Genomic DNA, 21,355 nt, shown 5'->3' on the forward strand with positions numbered 1-21,355 from the left:
ATGGAATGTATCAAACTCACTCTATTGTGAACTGTACAAAAAATAAGGCGCTGACCTTTTGGAAGCCCCAGTTCTAACAATCTGCTGAGCCCCACCTCGTCAAGAGTGCTCGGCAAGAAGTTCTTGTGATTGAAACCCTCAAGCCTAATGAGGGTCGCCCCTGTAAGAGGTGTAACACTTGCTCGTGAAAAGCTTACGTTTCTGTTACAGATGTAGGGGAAGCTAAAGTTTGTTTGAAACCTCATCTGGTATGGTTGGTATAGGTTGCATATAAATCCAGTCATACAGCTACACCCAGTTCACTAGAATTACAATAATCTGAATCCAATGTGTAACACCATAAGATTGTTCCTCGAGCTAACAGATTTATTATCATTACATTCACATCTATAATCAGCAACAAAACATGTGTTCGGAAATTACAATCATACATCGTTACATCCAAGCATGATTCAGCAGATTGAACCAAGCAAAGTAAACTTCAAGTCAGTTGTTAAAAAGGCACTGTACAAGATTATTTTCTCGTTTATCTAGTGAGGTGAATTAAATCTAACATAGGAGAAACCAGCAAGAGAACCCAAGAATTTAAGAATTATCCAACCGGAAAAACCCAGCCCAGTGTTGTCAACTCTTTTCCAACAAAGGTAGCTAGCAGTACTAGCTCCAAAAGTTGCTAACGCTATGAAGAAAGCCGGCAAGTCGGCAACCCTGACAGCTCCTTCAGGCCTCCTTCCAAAGCCACTCACCAAAAATGATCATTATAAACATAAACAACAAACATGGCTATTGCTAGTTTTTTTTTCTTCGATGGATTGATTGCTGTCTTTTTTTCTAAAATACATTACCCACCCTAGCTTTAAGTGAATTAAGTCTTTTAATTACAACATAGTTGAACATGGTTAAAAAGTCCCTTTTTTATTATTGTTATGCAAAGGCAATAACGGATGTATAGTCTCCTTCAGAAGGTAGGTTTGTTCCTTGGTAATGAGCAACCCAGCTCGCCTTTATCTGACTTTTATCTTCTTTCCATGTAGTTGTGAATGGACTTGTTAAAAATTGCCAGGAAGAAATCTGCGTCTTCCATCGTGATGCACATTGGGGGTTTGATGCGGAAAGTCTGAAGTGGTTAAAAAAACAGAAAACAAGAAGGGAGGTTATGGAGTGCCAAAGATTACCGGGAAAACATGTCAACAGGTTAGGTGCTTTATTCAGTGTCACTTAGTAAAGGCAGAGCTGACATTTCTGGAATATATGTAAAGCAGCAGACGCAGCAATATTCATAATATTAATCCATATTAAAATGTGTTATCTTGGTGAATCCTCTTGTCAAGCCACTAGCAAAAGCAACATGGCTCTATGACGATGCAGTGTGAAAAACGCCCCATTTAAAATCTAACTAGCTTTGTTCTCAACAAAACAACAAGCTCGGTGATGTCGTTGCCAGCTGGGTTTATACCACATGCTGACTCAGCAAAAAAATTAACTTAGAGAGGGGCAGAAGGTGAGTGTTGTTACCTGTCCGTAGAGTCCTCCTTTCCCTATCAGGATTCCCATGTCCTTTACGTCCTCGAAGATCTGACTCATAGCCTCAGAAGGCAGCGGGTCTCTGCTGGCCTGTGGATGACGGAGAGGAGGTGAAAGGATGAATGAGGCTGGATGTGTTACGGTAAATATGAACACTGTGCAGCTGCTTTAGTCCAATAATTATTAAATTGTGACTCAAGCACCTAACCTAATTAGCTTGAGAGTTTATAAATTACAGGCATTTTCTTCCATTGAAAATGGAGTGGTTTCTTTGTGAGGGACACCTCACCTCATGCTAGGAGGCTGTAGTTTTAGTTTTAGACTGACATTCAATGTTGGTGTATGTTTACATCTGACTACATCTGACATCGTAGTATTAAGAGCAGCAGGCGACTACAGACAGCAGGGAGAGGTTTTGGAGCCCGGTGTCTTGCTCACGGGCTGTGTTCAAGAGGTGAAGTGACACCACTCCAACCACCTGATACCTGCAGGGACTTGAACCGACAAGCCTCTGTCCAGTTCCCAAACCCAGTCCCCACTGACTGAGCTACTAATGCTGTATTTACTCCTGAATGACAACTTTTGAATTGCCAACTTGTTAAACTCACTCAGTTTCAAAAGAAGAAGAGAAGTATTTGTAAAATTGATCTGTTAATCCAGTGGGTCATAACTGCACAGCTGACAACAGCGTTAGTCCCGCCCCTGGAGCTGATTGGCTAATCGCTAGTTCTCCCGCTGCATTTATTGATCTATTACTTTTTAATTGAAAAAAACGCTGTTTCATGTCACGATGCCAGACAAATCAGTCGACTTGAACACGATGTGGTGCAGATTAAAAAGTTCTGGACCCAAACAAGGACAGCTGTCTTACGTTGTCAGTTTGCCTCTTTTTAAAGACAATATCTGGCATTATCAACATACAAAAACAGAACTTCAGTCAGCAGTGCATTTACTGCAGCTGAGATTGTTTTCTTCCTAATTACAGATGGTCACTGCTGCTCCAGCTAATGGTTAACTGGGGCGCTGCTGAACCATGCCCCCGGGAGGCTCAGCACATACACATGTTGTTCAAGCACGTGAGTTGAGGTGAGCATCGCTTTTGTTACAACATAAATACCTTGTCTTTGACCATTTCCACACCAATCTGCAGGCCTTTTCCACAGACGTCACCGATTATCTCATACTTGTCTCTGAGTTTTGCCAGTTCTGTCATCAGATAGGTGCCCACATTAAGACTGTTCTGCTGCATGCCGTCTTCTTTGATAGTCTGTAACGTCAAAAAAATACGTGAGTCATGTTTGAATCGTCATTTAGTGCGCTTCTGTGGTTATAACTATTTAGTTTACAGTTGCAGCTAATAATACCATGCAAAAATACATATGGTTGATTCAAAAGTAGAAGATGAATTCTTACATCCAGCACTGATGAAGCGATAGCACAAGCCACAGGATTTCCTCCAAAGGTGTTGAAGTGAACCCCCTTGGCAAATGAGGCCGCAATTTCTGGAAAACACATGAATAAACAAGCTCACACCTCCAATCGCTGCTCCTTCAAATAACGAGGCTGTTTTAAGCTTGTTTAGTGGAGAGAGTGCAAACTCTGAATTCACCAAATGAATCTGCTTGAAACATCCCTATCTGGGAACCCAGGTTGTAATGTCTTGCGATGCATCTTGCCAATTTAATAGTGGAAATAAGGAAGAAAAATACACTTTGCACACTCACTTGTAACTATATTTATTCTTTTCCAAACATACAAGCAGATTTTCAAACAAGATTTTCACATCTTAGGCTATTATCTCACCTGGTGTTGTAACAACAGCGCCCATTGGGAACCCATTACCAATGCCCTTCGCCATCGTAACCATATCAGGAACGACGTCATGACCTTGGAAGCCCCAGAAGTGGTTTCCTGTTCGCCCAAATCCAGTCTGGACCTGTCAGGTGCAAAGAAGATGATTATGTTTATTCAATTCTCATCTTTCGTAAACCTGCAATGCTCAGAATTTGTGTATTACAATGGGTCAAATGACTTTGAGTAATGTGACAGGAGTCACAAACCCACAGAGAATCATCACCTCCTGCAGCAGGAAGCTGTTTTTAGCGAAACGCTCTAAAAACTCACTGTTTACTTTCTGCCCAATACCAAACGGCAGACGGGCAAAGTTGGAAGCTAGCTGGTGAACATAGTGGAACATTCATTTAGCAGCTAAAGAGCAAGATATCTCCCTCAGTTCAGTGAATATTGGACTTACATTCACCAGGTAGCAGGAAACAAATCTCCAAATCAATGATAATGTAATTTTTGTACAAACAATATTGTTTAAGTTATAAATAGAAAATATTTTAAACATATGAAATGTGTATCTAACCTCATCAGCAATGCAGACCCCTCCTCTCTCTCTTACAAGTTTGTAAGCCTCCTTGAGGTAGGTTTTAGGGTACTGCACAGCTCCTCCGACCCCCTGTACAAATACAAACACATTCACATCCCACAGACCCAACACCGGCAGTCGTCACGATGAACACGAGGAAACAATGAACATGGAGAGCATACTAACAAAGTACTCTGTTCTCACTTGTCAGCTAAATAAATTCATCATTTACTTGCTATTACTGTAAATACATACAATCCATAATGTTAATATCCACTGTGACAAAGCAATAGATCCGACATACAAAAACATTAGCAACACGTTGACACTAAGACTACATTTCTTGTAATTCTCCACAAAAGGATTTAGTACCTGAATCGGCTCTGCAAAGAAAGCAGCAATTTGACTTGGGACACTAGTAGCAAATGTCTCTTTAAGCTGTCCGATGTACTGGTCATTTGCCATGCATTGACCTGTGGGATTAAACAAAGGGTTTATTTTAAACTAATACAGACAATAGCATGTGAATACAAAGATAATGCTACTCTTCACACAAAAGCTACGGGCAAAATATTGTTAATCATCTTTCAATGAAATAGTATCGTGAAAAAATGATCATAATAGTTCACAGTTTATGAATGAATGACAGTTAAAGCTAACCAGAATCAGTCACATAGTAAGATCCTAACTTGTTGAACAAATACGAAACACCTTTTTGTTGTTGTTGAGATTTCACTTGTTCCACCCTATTCTAATATTTTTGCAATTGTATTGTATTTTGTGGATTGAGATGGAATCACCACGATATAAATGTTGTCCTAATTTTCCACATTTCTAACAACTAACAACTATATCCCAAGCACGGCAGCAGAGTTGTTATTGACGGATATTGATGTCCTATAACAGTTGTTTGTTTTGCATAAACTGTCATGTAGATACGTTTCTACATACTATGCTAAAATGCTAAAATTCCGGAAAATGGTAAGAAGTTGAAAGAGGTTAATGATCAACAGTAGGGGACTTTGGACTTTTCAGGGTTACAACTGACCTGTTTTACCCTCATGACTGTTAGTCAGATATTAGAGAAAGAAACACAATTGTCATACAGATCTGTACAGAAATATAAAATGAGGTAAATACTTTCAAATGTTCTTTTCACCTTGGATGACGACAAAAACACTCAAAGTCAATAATTTACTCCAACAAAAGATGCAGTTTTATGTGTATGTTGTGCTGCATGTAAATTCATATGCAATTAAAAGTAACAAAAATAAAAATGCATGCAACCTCCAGCAGGAATAATTGTTTATCACTGACTGTGCATGAACGCAACACATCAGAAGACAGCAAGGTTAATGTTTCGTAGGAATATTGCAAAAGGGGTCAAAATGATTAATTTCACAGTCAACCAGAGTGTTCTTTTTCCTCTTTATGAGAGCCGTGTGAGTGTTTTGAGACGCGGGATCACGCGTTCGTGTACCTTGGGCGCAGCCGCAGTCTCTGATGGTCTGCACAGGAGAGTCTCTGCAGTGGCTTCCTCCCCACAGACCTCTGAACACATCAGGACACATCGTCTGTTTGTTTGGGGCGGAAACCATAGTCAGCAAGATCAACCTGACAGCAACAGTCACTCATAATGAACGCAGCACAAAGAAATCATCAGGCAACTTGGAACGGTGCCACAGCATTACCCACCTGTATTTCAGATAGCTATGGAAACTAAACGAAAACAGAAGGGAAGTCGAGAGGCTGTTTGATGCAAAACATTATGAAATTGAATGAGTTCATTAATGCACTTAATATATATCTACTAAGCGGCAGTGAGAACATTAAAAAAAACGAATTAGCTCCAACATATTTCATGTTCAGGAACGCATTGCTTGGAATCTATTTTTAAGGCAGATGCTGCCTGAGCAGTGTGTGTGTGTGCGTGTGTGTGTGTGTGTGTGTGCATATGTTCTTTCTGCTTCTAAGTGGATGTACGCACTGATCGAGATTCTTTTTTTGCACAACACACCTTCCCCTCTGTCTTCTGTGCGGTGATTATTCATCACACACACCCACCTGTGTGTTTATATTTCCATATCCTATATTCACCTTCATTTGAATACAAATGTGCATCATCAGTTTTATGCGCTTTTAATACGGCACTGTAATATATTCATGCAATACATACATTTGTGCAGCCCAAACCATTGGCGATGGGGTATTTATATGCTGCGTTGGAAGTGAGGCCCATGGTCTGTGGGCTGCCGCCGTGGTATGATCCCCTGCAAGACAAAAACATTTTGGTCATTTAGATTGCAGACAATTAAACTGTCAAGTGTGAAAATTTGTGAAATGCTGAATGACTATAATGATATATAATGATAATAATGATATCTAAACTTTCGAGAACAACATTTTTTCATATTCCTGAGTAGGAGCTGAAAACATCAACTGTCTTTTTTAGGCATTATTATTAGATTAATACAAAAAACACTTCTACAATTTCATATACTTTTTACGTAATTATGACGCACATGAGGATGTCATAATTCATAAAAAGACTTGTACCTGAAAGTGATGATGTCAAAGTTTCCCGTGTGAAGTCGAGCCATCAGCATGGCCAGGTCATTGGCTTCTGAGCCGCTGTTGGTCAGATATATCACCTGGACAGGGACACAAAGACCAGCACACATTTTAATCACAGCATACATATTTATCCAGGATCCTGGTCTCAGCTGATCGGGGGAAACAAATCCACCAAAGTACCTTGAGAGGATCTGGCAAGTAGGACGCTAGTTTCTCACAGTACTCATGGAGAGGAGGATAGACGTAGATGTTTGTAGTGTGCCACAGTCTCTTCAACTGCTGCTCTGCAGCTGCTGTTACTTTCCTGTACCCACAGATGTCAGAAATGAGATATTAAATGGTGTTTTTATTAGGAACTGTCGTATCTTTCATGCAACAGTGCTGTTGAAATGATGAGGAAGGATGCTCCGTGGACACTGTTCTTGCTGGTATAATAAAGTTTATTACAAACAAGCAACACATGCCATTACGGACGTCTAGATCGCCCGGAGGTCTCAAGTCGAATCTGAAAGTCCTCCCTTTAGGGCTCTCGCTTCATCTTTATATAGGATACATGTTATGTAACATCTGGGCGGAACGTAAGAGAATGTATGTGGCCTCATCATTCCACACATCCACCCTTCTGCCCCTGGTATCCTGCACATCTGGTTTTCATCTAAGACAAATACACTTGGGGTCTTCGCTGTATTGTGCAAGACCTGAAAATATACCACAGAACTGTATCTATATTTAGCGACACAGTGAAGAAAAAAGGACCTTACGGGTGGCAGTGGCCCACACTGACTGTAGCCACACCAGCAAATAGATCCAGGTATCGCTTCCCGTCCACATCCCACAGCCACTGCATGTGTCCCTGGTGGATGAACACTGGTTTCTTATAGTAGGTAACCTTCATGATCATGGGGTTGCAGGTCTGCCTGCGGATCTCCATCATCCGCTCTTTGGACATACCCTGGACAGAGACAAATACACAGTGCGGGAGTTACAGTCAATGGCATGTTTATATCTACATTTTATATACTTGCTGATTACTGAATACAAGGCCCAACTGTACGAGACAGAGACACTGTATTCCTGGAGGACATTGTCCTTTATTACCGTATATTCCTCTGGTTTGAAATTGCATGGGGGCATATCTGGGACGTCTGTGGGAGGGGGCTTGAGGGGTGATTTCTGACATAATGCACCTGCGAAACAATTGTGATTGAAGTTCAGACAGCGAGGTAAAAGAGACATGTATTATTTGAGGTTAGCTGACAGCGTTAATTGGCTGATCAAAGCTTTATGTGTGACATTTGAGTCATTTGTGAAAAAAACCTGTCAGTGACATTTTACCCTTATTATACAGACCGACATATTTTTTATTTGAAACAGTGTTGATGCTGTTATTGTTTATGTAAAATTCGGACTCTCAGTATATAATCTGCAGAAAACCTGGCTTACACTCTAACCACATACATTCACCTGACCCTGCATTGTGTAACACAGGATAAAGTCCTGCCTGTTAACTCCCGATTGTAGGTGGAATGAGCACTGGTCTGGTTGGTCCAAATTAGACTGAAATATTATTCTGCAACTATATTTTAAACGCCTTCTGCTGCAATTGAATTTTACAAGTACACTCGTTTAGTTCATCCTATCAAATATGAATAATGTCAGGCTAACATCGCTAAAACTAATGCAGTGCAACACAACAGTCCTGCAATAACTTACCTAATTAATACATAATAATATAATAAATAAATCCTACCACGCCAAACCTAATAAAAAAACATGGTCAATCGTGACAAACTGACGTTTCTTTAGCTATTGATTTCCTTTGGCACCTAAACGTTTTCACAAAAAACTTTTGTGCTGAGAATATAACTTTTATTTTCACTTTTGTTATCTAATAACATTAACGCCATATTTTGACACCAATATACATGCAAAACAGATTTTAGTCTGTCATTATATTACTTTGTTTAAATAAAGGCACATTTACTTTACGTCGTCTTTAAGTTCATGGTGTACCATTAACAATATGCGCTCCTATTGTTGTGTGCTATCAGACAAAGTGCTTATTCGTGAAATAGGGGATGAGGAATTTGCAATGAGTTACTTGTGTTTAGTAGGGGGTCGGACATTTCCGAGTGCCGAGTTTTCTTAATTTAAATTCAACCTAGGGTTATACATGTAGCATTAACAGACCATAATAAACCAACTAACTCACCACTTGCCAAGTGGAATTTGACCGAACCGGACCGAGAGCAGGACTGGCCTGTTAAAGCACAGCGGCCACTTAGAGAGGAAACAACTTTCAACATGTTGAGCACGTTAAAGGGAGCAAACAGCTATCCGACTCCCACAGCTATCCAGTCCCTCCGACTGAAACTCTGCAGCAGACTTCACGCTTTTCTGCACCTGTGCGTCAACGACCATCCGGCAAAGTGGCCTCTCTGCAACGTCACAGGATGCGTGCGCACGTGTAAACAAAATGTCAAGGAAATAATTTTTTTTAAATGGAAAAATTGTTGTTTTTTGTTCTCCCAAACACTGCCATTATTTATTCATCTATTAAAATATTTGTGTAAAATAAACGATTCCACGTTAGTATTGAAAATAAGTGTGCTACATGAGGAATAGTCATATTTGATTGTTGTTTCAAATTGCATTTTGTATATGGGTGGCTGTTTATAAAGCTAGATACATATACATGCAAAAGAGAATAAAGGGTAAAACACAGCCATTTATCATTGCTAAATAACAGAGGACGAATTAGGTAAATGTCCAACCAAGTATCATGACACTATTTTCCTATTCAAATGTTCTGCGCCATGAATTTGCTTAACTTTTAGCTGAGGTGAGGAAATCAAATATATGTTTATCTTTCAACTTTAACAATATTTGTATGGAGCCTCTAGAGAATAATGCATGTACTAGTACTTGAATTGAAACTGTTGTTGCAGTACCCCGTATTGTTTTTAACATGTAATGTTCAGGGAGCAGAGAAAATATGCACAAACTAATTTTAAACAAAACTAAAATATTTTATGTTCAAGCTTTCTGCCATTTTGATTTTACACAAATCATTTAAACTCATTCTCACATTACAACAGCATTGATCAATATATTTCACGAAAGGCATTAAAAAAAAGTTAATGAAACATTCCTGCGAGAAAGATTTATGAAATATAAATACATATAATGAATCATAATGACAGCATATGGTAACACACAATGTATACAATCAATCATTCTTCATCAAGTTGAATGAATATTATTATTTATATCATTCAATCAAATTATTTTGGATTCTCAAAACGTGTAACTGCAGTGTAATCAGAGAAAATACGTCTCACACATGAGAGTCAGTGTTTTTTTGTTTTAGTCCCGGCCTAAAACAGGTCTTGCAGTGTCTCAGACTTGCCAGTTGGGCTTACGGGGCACCTAACAAGTGTGCAGTGTGCACATGGTGGCAGAGTCAACATAGCCATTCACTATCGGGGCCATTTCGTCCTGTACCGGCATGGCAGTGTAAATGCAGGCTGAAGGCTTCCGCGTATTGCTAACTGTGTTCAATGTGTGGCAGTTCCCTGTCCCTTCATTCGTCTCCTGGTCCACACAAGGGCACCTGTCCTCTTCCATCCCCTCTCTCTGGAGCAGCAATACGTTGTCACTGTCCACCCCCTTCACCTTGCTGTAGACCTCCCCCTGGGGCACCTGGAAGCAGCCCTCCATGCGGCCGCAGCCCGACACAACGGGCTGGAGAAGCACCATATCCTCGTTGTTGACCCTTTGGACTTCGACGTACTCGGTGGTGTGGAGAGCGGGTGACCGCAGACCAGCAGGTGCCCGCTTGAGGCCGATGCTGGATATGTTGACGTCGCTGTGGGCCTTGAGTTTTCGTGAGACCAGCGTCTGGGGAGTGAGCAGGTGAGGCTTCTTGCCGCTCAAGCAAAAGTCCCAGTAGCTCTTTCCGAGAGCCTCCTTGGCGCTGTGGCCAGGCTGGGTGAGGTAGGAGGACGTGGAGAGGGAATGCTGTTTCGCCATCTGAAGTGAGCTCTGTTGGTCCAGTGGGCTTGGGCTGTACCGAGGCAGTGGAGAAAACACAGAGGGCCAGGTCTTCACCCTCCCACTGGACATGTCAGAGCTAACCACGTCTCCGTGGGCATAGGTCAACGCATCCTTCAGGCGCCTCTGTGCCTCAGTCCTTATCTGACTGCATCCCTGATCTGTTTGCCTCCTTTCCTCCTTTGCCTCCCCGCACTTATCCATCAGCAGAGTGTGGCTGTCGCAGCTGCCTCGGCCGGAGTCGCTGTCAGATGTGGAGCTCTCTGATTTGAGGCAACCATGATGTAGATCCTTGCTTTCCTCCAGCACCAGCTCCTGCTCCCCGGGGACATAAACCTCTAAGTACTCCACCAGCAAGTCCTCGTCATTAGAAGATGCTGTCGGAGGGAAGTCAGGCATCACCAGTGCACTGAAGATCTCGTTAGATTTGCCATTCTACACACAAAGAGGAATATTCAGTTACAGAAAAGTAGAGATACAATCAGTCAGAAGTAACTTTTCTAATTCAAAAATGATTATTTGCAGAGTTTTTTAAGTCAAAACATTGTTCCATATGTAGCTGCTTTACCTTGAGAAGCTGCTTATCAAATCCTTTAATCTTAGGACCAGGGACGGGTGGCAGAATACAATGCTTCAGACTTCACAAATGAAAAAGAAAAGGAGATCTATGTCAGGGCTCGTGAGAAGCAGATGAAAATAAATAAATAAACACTTCTTTTGTTGTGTACTATATAAACCCAGAGTATTATTTTATGACCACAATTTAACATTTTCTAATTAAACTGTTTCAGTGTAAGATTTTCATTATGTTGTAATAACAAAATTATCATTTAGTTGCCAATAATAAGAAATAAATACAAATAACAACTGTTACAAATGACAATAACATTGCTGCTGCTCTGGACCTCTGTTGCGTAAAGCATGTCACATGTATTCGTATTACAACAAAAACACATTGCATCAAAAATTCATGACCATTGTCTTACTTGTGTCTGTTCATGTGTAGCAACCACACGAGGATGAGGAAGGTAAAGGCAGAAAAGACCGTTATGAGGATCCATGCTGACTGAAAATCTGCAAGACACAACACAACACTGTGAGTGTGTGGTTATATTTCTTCCTATGGTGGTTATTATTACTGGATATTAGAGGGGTATGTATCCCATTAGCATTAGTCAAAGGAATAATTCACATTTTGAGAAATGTGTCAGATCAGAGCATCTGTCTGTTCATTAAAGGACTGAATTCAGGATATAATTAGCTTAACTTAGCATAAAGACAGGGGGAACAGCTGTTTTTTTAAACTTTGGCGACAGCCAGGCTAGCCCTTTCCTGCAGTTTCCAGTCTATATGCTAAGCTAACCATCTCCTGGCTGTAGCTTCAGTAGTGGGTTTTGGGTTTTGTTGAGTTTATTTCCTGTTTTATGTTGAAGTTCCCTGCCTCTTATGTCCTTTGTTTTACTTCCTGTCTTTGTCTTGTTCCCACCTGTTTTACACCACACCTGTGCATCATTAATTGATTAGCCTCTTGTGTATTAGTCCGTGTGTCATTGTCAGGTTGTCTGCCTTTGTTTGCTGATGTCTACGTTCCTGCGTTTGTCCCTCATGTTCCTAGTTTGATTTCCTGCCCACTTACTGGTTTGCCTTCAGTTTGGTTCTTGTTGTTTGTACTTTTATTTGCCTCAGTTTCTTGTCGGTTTTGCCCATTGTACCAGCTTTTGTTATTACAGCTCGCTTTCTGTTCAATTCAACCTGCCTGCCTCGAGTCCTTCATTCGGGTCCTCCTTGTGATCTGACATGCGTGACAGCTTCATACTTAACAGACAGGGTTGAGTGGTACTATTCAACGCATCGGACTCTCGGCAAGGAAGTGAATATGTGTATTTCTGAAAATCTTGCACCATTCCTTCAATAAATGCATTATATCCTATTAAAAATAATGTGTATTATACTGTACATAGTCGTGTATAGATGTCTTACAGTCAGGAACTTTGATGTAGGAAGTGGAACTCCATTCACTCCAAAAGCCATGGTCAGGTTTACAGCGCACCTCTACAAGGTATTTACCACCTGACCGCAGGCTGAAAATGTTAAACATCTTCTGCTGGCCAGCGAGGTGCATCTGGAAATAAACACACACGTGAGCGGTTATGCAGTCCAGTCGGCCCTCCAAATTGTCAACATTATAAATGTTATATAGCAAATGATTTAATGAGGAAATGAATCCCTTGGTAAAACATTTTTGAGGGTGAGGTTAAAGAAGACGTTTTAAAGGGTAAATTTAACAGCAGGGCAGTTCATTACCAGAGGACTGAACATTTTTACCACCGGTCCACTCCCTTGGACGATGAAGTACGTACCTCCCAGTCATTCTCCTCCTCCAACTTGACGCGGAGCTCGTAGATGAGAGTGATCCAACCCGAGCGGGTGTCAGCCTTATGTGGCGGTTCCCATGACACACGGAGGAAGGGCCAGCCCTTGTCCTCCATTACAGTCACTGTTACCTTCTCTGGAGGATTAGGCTTGACTGGAAGGGGGGAGAGAGACAATGTGAATGAGAGTGGATGTGTTTTGTGTGTGTGTGTGAGACTGAGAGGGATGAAGAGAAAAATATTTTAAGTTGATAATATTGCTCATAACACAGTAATAGAATAGGAGCCGGCTGTGTAAGGAGTGTCCCCTGTAGACAGGAGTGTGTGCATGTCTCTTTCTCTTCGTAATAGTAAACCAATGCACACCTCCAGCGGAGGAACACTGTCATTGCAGCAGTGACTTTACAAATATTTGTTGAAGCAAATGTTAATGTTCAGGCTTTGAGTTATCTTTTTGGAGACACAAAGTTGACAAAGACGAAACACAATAAAAGGTTGGGACTGATACCAACCAAATTAATTAAACTATTAAAGAGGAAGAGGAGCACTTTTATATAAGCAGCCTGAAGGGCAAGGAGGGTACTTTGTGTCTTTTTAATTCTTTACGCTCCCTTTTGGATATTTCATGAATAACACGCTTTTGTTATAACAAGCAACATGACAGAGACTCCACACCTCATACAATATTCATAAATTGTTATATAATATGAAGTAGAGTTGCCCAATATTCAAATTTAATCAGATGTCAGATGAAAGAAAATGGATGGAATCATTCAACATGTTTCTTGTCATCAATAAATTCCATGAAAAGACCAAAACCAGCGAGTTAGTTCATCTCTCAATACATTCAAACATCCTTATCCTGTCTATGGCCTTTATCCTCATGCTTCATTTGCTATTACTTTTACTATAACTTTTTTTAAGGGCTAAGTAATTTCCTTAAACAGGGGGACCCTATTTATTTCATAACACGTCATTAAAAGAGGAAAAATAAGTTTTAGCCACGGATTAATGAGTATTTGGTGCTCTGGTGAGTATTTCCACCAGCAATTGTGTATGTTGCGTTTGTAAATTGCCTTACCAATGTACACCACGTCTATTTCCACAGGGTCCGAGAAGGCCCTGCCCAGGGCGTTGGTGGCCACTACTGTGATGTTGTAGTTGACCCAGATGGATGTGTCCTTCTTGTTAAAGAAGCAGGAGTTCTCTCCGGCTGTGTGGTAGTCCGGGCACTCGTACACTGTCTCAGAGCTGCAAGAGAGGCAGGGGAACAGCATGTCATTGCGTTTGTACTGTGCTCCACTGTTACATTTCCTAAGAACAGCATGCGCTCTTCATGCTATATTTCCTCAAACTCTGTGTATGTGTGTGTTATGAGATAACTGGGGTGCCAGGTTTTTGTGAATTGCAGGCAGAAATGGAAGAAAACGTTCTGAGCCATGAAGTGCATCAAAACATAATAATTCCTGTGTTATTTGCTTCCTATTTCCTATACTCTCCATTAGCCCTTTTTGTTATCTGTACTCTTTTTATGTTGTGCTTTGATGGCTGCAGCTCGTGTATTATTGGGTTTGCGTCTTCTTCTTCAGGTCACTGTCAGACTTCTCTCTTGATGATGAACAATCCATCCTTGTCACTGCATGTAGTCGGAAGCCACTAACCTTTCTTTGCGATAGTACAGTGCGTGGGTAGTGGGCATTCCCCCATCAGAGCCGGGCTTCCACCAGCAGGTGAAGGTCTCTTTTTCGGGAGAACGACAGCTGGTGAGTGCGGGCTTCCCTGGCGGGCTGTGTACTAAAGACAAACAGGGAAAAGAGGAAATGAAAGCAGTGCTAATTATATAACAATATAAAGAACGACAGATGTGGATTTACAATGATGTTTATAAAACCACAAAAATATCCACAGAAAAACAACACCATTGCTTGTCATATTGTGCAGCTCTGGTTTCTGTGCTTCTACATCTAGACACTTACGATTTCCCGTTGAATGCGCCGTGAAGAACAGCAGCAACACCAGCAGGATGACCTCAATGACTTTCCTCATCATGGCTCCTCAAAGCCTTTGCTGTTGGATGGGGAAAACATAAATACAAAATGACAGGTGAGTGTGGGGGTTAGTCAGACAAATCATGTTAGCCACGTTCGATGCTATCCATCACAACAGCAGAACTGCACATCTTGTGTTGAGTCACAACACACTTTGAAAGAAAACTGCCCTCTGTAGCTTTGCTGTTTTCTTATTGTCACACACCTTGCTTGAGCGTTAAGTCATACGTGTAACACTTCAATTAATTAAAATCCCCTGAAGACATAATTAGGAAGAGATAATGTAGAAGGATGCCATCCGCAAGTGAACTGTTCAGAAAATTGGATACAATACTTTTGAGATCGTTTTATGCTTCAGCAGGGATACCGAATATAATTCAAACACAATTTGTTTGAGAACAGAACATTCATGTCTTAAACTGATTAATTATGTTACTGTTAAATGAAACCCAATAGGACTGTAGAACGTTAAATATGGCGAACTGAAAGAAAATCTCCTATCAACGATGTCTGCAGTTTCACTAAGGATTAAAAAACATCCTCTCCGTTTCTGTCTACCTCTACCAGCTGGCACATGCAGCGTGACTGATTGCATAAGTTCAGGCTGTTGCCTCAACAACAGAGACACACAGCGGTAGAGTGGTGTGCCCGACTCCCATTCGCATGACTTGGAAATCTGCGATTCCCTAGCCATGTGCAGATGTTTCAGCTATTACCGATCCCATGGGGCCGACTGGGAGGGGGGGGGATTTGACCTCTTGACTCGCTTTACTCCATTGACGCAAGGAAAAAGCTATATGGGCATGCATGCTCCCATTCTGACATCACACATACTGCCTTCAAGATGATCTGCCTTCCCACACCCAGCCTATCAGTTATGAACCTCGGAGCCATTACATGCGTAGCACGCACGATAGCAAATGGCAGCGATCATGTCATTCTTAAATTAAATAAAGTTTAGTCTATATAAATACTAGTATATGCAAATTCCTCCTCTCTATAACACCCCCAATGTATAAGTCAATCAAAAAAAAAAAAAAAACATGGAAAACTGATGATGCAAAAAATGTCTGAAGGCACAGGTACCAGGAACTGGAACATAAGAAATGCATTTCGCAGCAGACATTTTCGTCAGGCTTTTCTAGTGTTCATGCCCCACCCACACGACCATCTGTGTGCTCCCACAGGCCTTACATGCAGTGTCATGGCACCACACGTTTCTTTTTGCTTATGATTTTTTCCCCTGTGCACACTTTAACACGATATACAGTGAGCTGTATGTAGCATTTTGAAGAATGTCAGTTGGAAAATAGTGGCGCACACTCTGGCTCAAAATGCATTTATTTTAGTCTGATGACGTTTCAGCCCTCAGGCCATTTTCAAGCTCAACATTGAGAATGTCAACACATCACCTTGACTTCTTGCCAAGTATCTTGATGAGTTGGCACTGTGTGCATTTTACGAGCCGATGGGCCTCATGCAGGTAGCGATGCACAAACGAATTTCCTCATGTTTTTGACGTTACACTTCCTTAATATCATAAAGACTGTCGTCAAGTGACTGTTACCAACTGTTCTTTATGGTGCCTAAATTTCAATAACGTCACCATGATCTGATAATTGGCTTTAAGGTCAAGGCATTGGATTAGCCTCCTGCTGCATATAGCCTTCTTACATAACCAGTAGCCCAAACTGAATAAGCTGCTAAGCTGGGAAAGCGCTGGCCAACAGTGAGAAGCTCCTCCCTCACAGATAATAATGGCCTAGACTTTTCTCTGTTTGACCTCAGCAGACACTTTTAATGTGCTGTACATCCGTCCACCGTTACGCTCATCATAGAATGCCAACTTACATTTAACTGCTTGTTTGTTGACGCACTGTTCAGCATGGTGACCTTATGTACTGCACAGATAAAATTACAAATATACACTTGAGAAAATGACATACAAGCAACCAACATTTAAGGTAAATATGTAAAATGTTTTGAAATTGAGCACAATCTCTACTGCAGATAAATAATGCACCAGAAGTGTAACTGTATGATCTATAAATTCACTAAAAAACTAAAAAAGAATATGAAATGAGTCAGTCAGGTCATCCTAAGACCTGAAGTCAGATGGGTGATTATGAGTAATTTACAACTTGTGTTCGTCAGCTGCCTCTCAATGTCAAAAGGGGTGGAGAGGACGTGCCAAATGACATGTTAAGGTAAAACAGTGAGCCATGAGGAAAGAAGATCCCCGCGGGGCATGGTTGTACGCCAGCACACCTTTGCAAATAGGGAATGTTTCTTTCTCGTTCACCGAAAGACACACCTGAGCACCACAAAAGCAGAACTACAGGAGTCCTGTTTCCAAAGATACAATATTTCCTCAATGATTTACTGCACGGTCACGTGATTCGGTTTCACACAGGAGGTCAGCAGGTTTGGCATGTCAGAAATGTGGCTTGACGAAACAATTACTCGAGTATCTATCCTCTTATAAGCAAATATAGATAGTGTAGGTCACAATCAGTAAATGTATCCACGAATTAAAGGAATATGTAAAGAATATTCCAGGTATAACTCACACTGCTTTCATATCATAACGTTGGCCTGTACTCCTGCTCAGACTGAAGCGGACTTCCAGGAACTATAAAAAACAGGTTTGTTCATCAACACCCACGACTTTCTAGGAACTTTTTCTTTTCTTACCGGGGCATTCAAGGAAAAAGAGCAACAGAAAACAAGACGTAGAACTTGAAGTTGCTGCGTACATTTTAAGGAGATGAACACTTGATTTTAATGAACCCATGGTTGAACTTTTAGTCATACTACTGGTGGATACTGAAGACTGTCTGACACAACCTAGGAGTAGTATGATGACAATATAAGATCCGTGACGTCAGGTGACGTCTGAAATCCTCCATCTTTTGCTCCGTAAAATTAAATTTCACCGCAAAAACATAGTTGGAGATATCCAACAGGGTTCAAAATGCACCGAGACTGAGCTCAAAGAACAGCTCTGTGACACACATTCTGCATGTACACGGTGCACACGCATGGTGGTGCTCACTTACACATAAACAGCCATGTGCATGTGACTGCATTCATGAATAAACGATCCCCAGAGTGCATTTATGTCAACTACAGACAATAAAACTAAACACAAATCATCCGTCACCTATTTCCGCAATGTTCCACTTGAAGTTACTGCAACCCTTCTTTCTTCATTGTTGTTGTTCATTCATTGTACTTCCTCTATTAGTCTTGGCCAGCCTGTATCCTGTGCCCTTCTGTGTTCTTTGAAGCACTCACGCAGAGAAAAAAAAAATGGATTTCAAGGACAGCAGACGACACACCCTTTCCCTACCTGCAGCAATAATGACGTCACTGACTGGGCAACAATCCGTGTTTATAGAAGGCCAATACAGCTCAACATGATGAATTGAACATCTGATTTCTCCTGACATAGCTGGGGTGTCAGGGATAGTAAGTGGCTCTGCCAGGATACGATTGCAGCCGCAGGTATGTGGTGGGCGCAATAACATCCCTACTCACCTCCATCTGGTTTGTCTTCACAAATGGAAAACATTGAGTGAGATAGTTGTTTGATTACAATCATTTTGGGAGAGTGCATTAGTAAGTACCTGCCTTACATAATAAAGTTGTGAAGAGAATTTATTATCGTGAGTCACCACTTTTTTTGCCGATTTCTGTGTGCACCACAGCAGCAGCAACCAACCACTACATTACACATGTTCATATAATGTCAATGAAGCTTGCAGGTTCTAATCCAGCGAATGCAAACACAGGTATGATATGTGTCACATGATATGGGCTCGGCATCACCTGTACGGAGCATATTCATATTACAGTACACTTTATCTAATTTTAAAACATGGGCAATGTACAAGCAATGTACTACTTTAAAACCAATCCTAGAAGGATTTTATACTTCAATCAGGCTGTGTGACATAACAATAACAGCTGCAGGTAGCAAACAAAACTGCAGGACTAACAGTGGAAAGAGTCAGTAAGCTGTAGCCACCTAAAATTGTAATCCGATATTAAGTTGCTATAATGGCCAACAGCCTCTTTAACCTCTTCTTACCCAGAGCAGGAGCAGATCATGACCCTAGAAATCCCATTAGACTGCTGACACCCCAGCATCATCATCCTCCTACGCTGAAGGAAATAACCTGCCAACCAGTCAGCTGTCAGCAAGGGAACACGTCTTCATCCAGAGGGGCACAAAAATAATATAAACTCATGTGTAGATAACTTGTTGATAAACTGTATTGCTATTTCCCTCTGAATTACTTGAATGCGATGTCAGTAGGACAATTAAAGAAGTCGTTGTGTGTGCACAAAAAGTGCTTCACAAATGAGGTCTGACTGATTGATGTTTGCAAGCCACATCGATTCAATTTGGCTTCAGGCAAAACCACATGATCTGGAAAAACGTCACTCTCAAAGGCTGACATCCAAGAATGCTTTTTCATCTCGATCTCAGCTAATAATGAATTATTTAACATTTCTGCAAGCATCAACAAGTTTGATCTTCTCTCTTCTTTATTTTGTGTGACAGATTTTTATATTATTTTGGCAAATGAACACAAACACACGCACACGCACACACACACACACACACACACACACACACACAATAAGTGCAGTGACCTCTACGTGCTCCCTGCCTCTACCTGGTCCTGATGATACATGAATCTGTCCTGACAAGTAAATTGATATCTTACCAGCATCTGAGAGGAGTTTTCAGTCTCTCGCCCGGGGCCTTAGCCGTGGTGACTCCTGTGCCGGCTCCCAGAAGAGCGCACGTACCGGCTTGTATTGCTTGGATGACAGCGAACAAGCCGTATAAACCGGCTGCTCCGTGCCGCCGGCGAGGTAATCGCAACATCAACTCTCCAGTCTCTCTGATCCTGAGGAGGGCGGGGCCGAGGAGCACCCCCCGCCCCCATGTAAACCCCGCCCACGGCTTGGCTTGCCATCGTTGCCACGGACCAAGGTGATGGTCGAGGTGAGTTTGACATCAGCAGAAGTTCCCCAGAGGCGTCACCAGTTACATTTTTGTGGGAGTTTAAAACTTCAATATCCAATTCTGCTCATGGAAATAGATTTGTTTTGTTACTGCCCAATCTATATTACGTAATGTTTTTTTTCAATAATCCCCCCCCCCCCCCCCCCCCCCCCTATATATCTCTCTGTCTCTCTCAGCTCTCAACTCAATTTTCAATTCAAATAGCTTTATTGGCATGAACAAAAACATGTTGCCAAAGCAGTTTACAGAAGATGTATTACTAACTACACAGGTGTGAAGTTTTAAATGCACAGGTTTTTATATAATACTGATGTCGTCCAGTCTTTAGCACAAAGCACTAGAGTTTCGTACAGTTTAATTATAAAAAAATACTTTAAAAATCCCTAATTTGGAGGATCTGTAGTATATAGCTGCCTGAGGTGCTGTTCTTTCAACTATTCTCTTCTGGTAAGTTTGTTATTCTCTTCTCTCCCTCTTCCTCTCTCTCAGTCTGTATGTGTGTGTGTGAGTGTGTGTGTGTGTGTGTGTGTGTGTGTGTGTGTGTGCGTGCGTGTGTGTGTGTGTGTTACAGTAAAGGATCGTGTTACAGCGGTTGTGGTTAAGGTAACTCTCCAGGAAATGAATGACAGTCAATGCAATATCTTCCTCGATGACAAAAACAAGAGAGACACATACCTCTACTCCAAAGAAGCATTCTTTCAAAAACGTAAACACATTGTCTCACTATCTGTTATTGGCTAATATATTGACAGATGTTACGAAATTCCTTGTTTGCTGTCAATTAAACAGACTCTGTAATAGGCCAATACACTAAATGATTAACACACAGAGAAACATAAATCCTTTTGAAGAAAGACACAGCCACATTTGATAACTTTTACAACAGGATTAAAGCCAGACCATGATGTTCCCACTGAACAGGGTGTACGAATATGAAGCTGTCTTTGCCCTGAACAGGACTAAACAGGTAGCGCAGGGAAAAAGTATGTCTAGATGTGTGGGTGGCACCAAATGGAAATTCCTGACAAGTGGTACTAGTATAGTATAGTATAGTACAAGTATATAGTAATATGACTAGTATAGATGCATCATGTGGGCCTGGCATTAAAATGGAGGAAGTGTTCGGATCCGTTAAGTAAAAATGTAAAAAGTAAATCTGCTAACTCACTAACTTAAGTAAGTGTTATCATCAAAATGTATGTTCCAAAATTATAAGCACTCAAATACCCCTTGGTCGTAGTAAGATGTCATATGAAGTTGCATAAAAGGGAAATATTCAAGTAAAATACAAGCACTTCAAATTTGTACTTGAGTACAATACTTGAGTGAATGTACTCAGTTACATTCTGTGCTATCAAAGTCATAACAA

At 41.1% G+C, this 21,355-nt stretch overlaps 2 protein-coding genes across 4 annotated transcripts; both read right to left on the reverse strand.

Moving 5' to 3' along the window:
- Positions 1-1,015: 1,015 nt before the first annotated feature.
- Positions 1,016-8,778, reverse strand: LOC142959560 (alanine--glyoxylate aminotransferase 2, mitochondrial-like). Of its 3 annotated transcripts, XM_076100929.1 has the most exons (14): positions 8,685-8,778; positions 7,571-7,659; positions 7,234-7,424; positions 6,653-6,776; positions 6,455-6,549; positions 6,075-6,168; positions 5,379-5,472; positions 4,271-4,371; positions 3,896-3,988; positions 3,328-3,460; positions 2,938-3,026; positions 2,642-2,791; positions 1,516-1,614; positions 1,016-1,117 (listed from the first exon to the last, which is right to left on the reverse strand). In XM_076100929.1, the coding sequence occupies exons 1-14, from the start codon at positions 8,776-8,778 to the stop codon at positions 1,016-1,018; spliced, it is 1,548 nt and encodes a 515-aa protein (XP_075957044.1). The 3 variants fall into 3 exon arrangements, with proteins under 3 accessions (XP_075957044.1, XP_075957124.1, XP_075957205.1); XM_076101009.1 differs by lacking the exons at positions 4,271-4,371; positions 5,379-5,472; positions 7,571-7,659; positions 8,685-8,778 and having other exon boundaries at positions 7,234-7,403; XM_076101090.1 differs by lacking the exons at positions 2,938-3,026; positions 3,328-3,460; positions 7,571-7,659; positions 8,685-8,778 and having other exon boundaries at positions 7,234-7,403.
- A 1,123-nt stretch (positions 8,779-9,901) lies between these two features.
- prlra (prolactin receptor a) lies at positions 9,902-14,946 on the reverse strand. The gene is made up of 8 exons (XM_076100808.1): positions 14,874-14,946; positions 14,559-14,691; positions 13,979-14,148; positions 12,886-13,052; positions 12,506-12,647; positions 11,512-11,599; positions 11,094-11,163; positions 9,902-10,960 (listed from the first exon to the last, which is right to left on the reverse strand). Exons 1-8 carry the CDS (start codon positions 14,944-14,946, stop codon positions 9,902-9,904), a joined length of 1,902 nt encoding a protein of 633 aa, XP_075956923.1.
- Between the last annotated feature and the right edge of the window lie 6,409 nt (positions 14,947-21,355).

This window comes from Anarhichas minor, unplaced genomic scaffold (assembly GCF_050575085.1).
Source record: "Anarhichas minor isolate MPS153535 unplaced genomic scaffold, ASM5057508v1 ptg000002l, whole genome shotgun sequence".
Taxonomy (NCBI): Eukaryota; Metazoa; Chordata; class Actinopteri; order Perciformes; family Anarhichadidae; genus Anarhichas; species Anarhichas minor.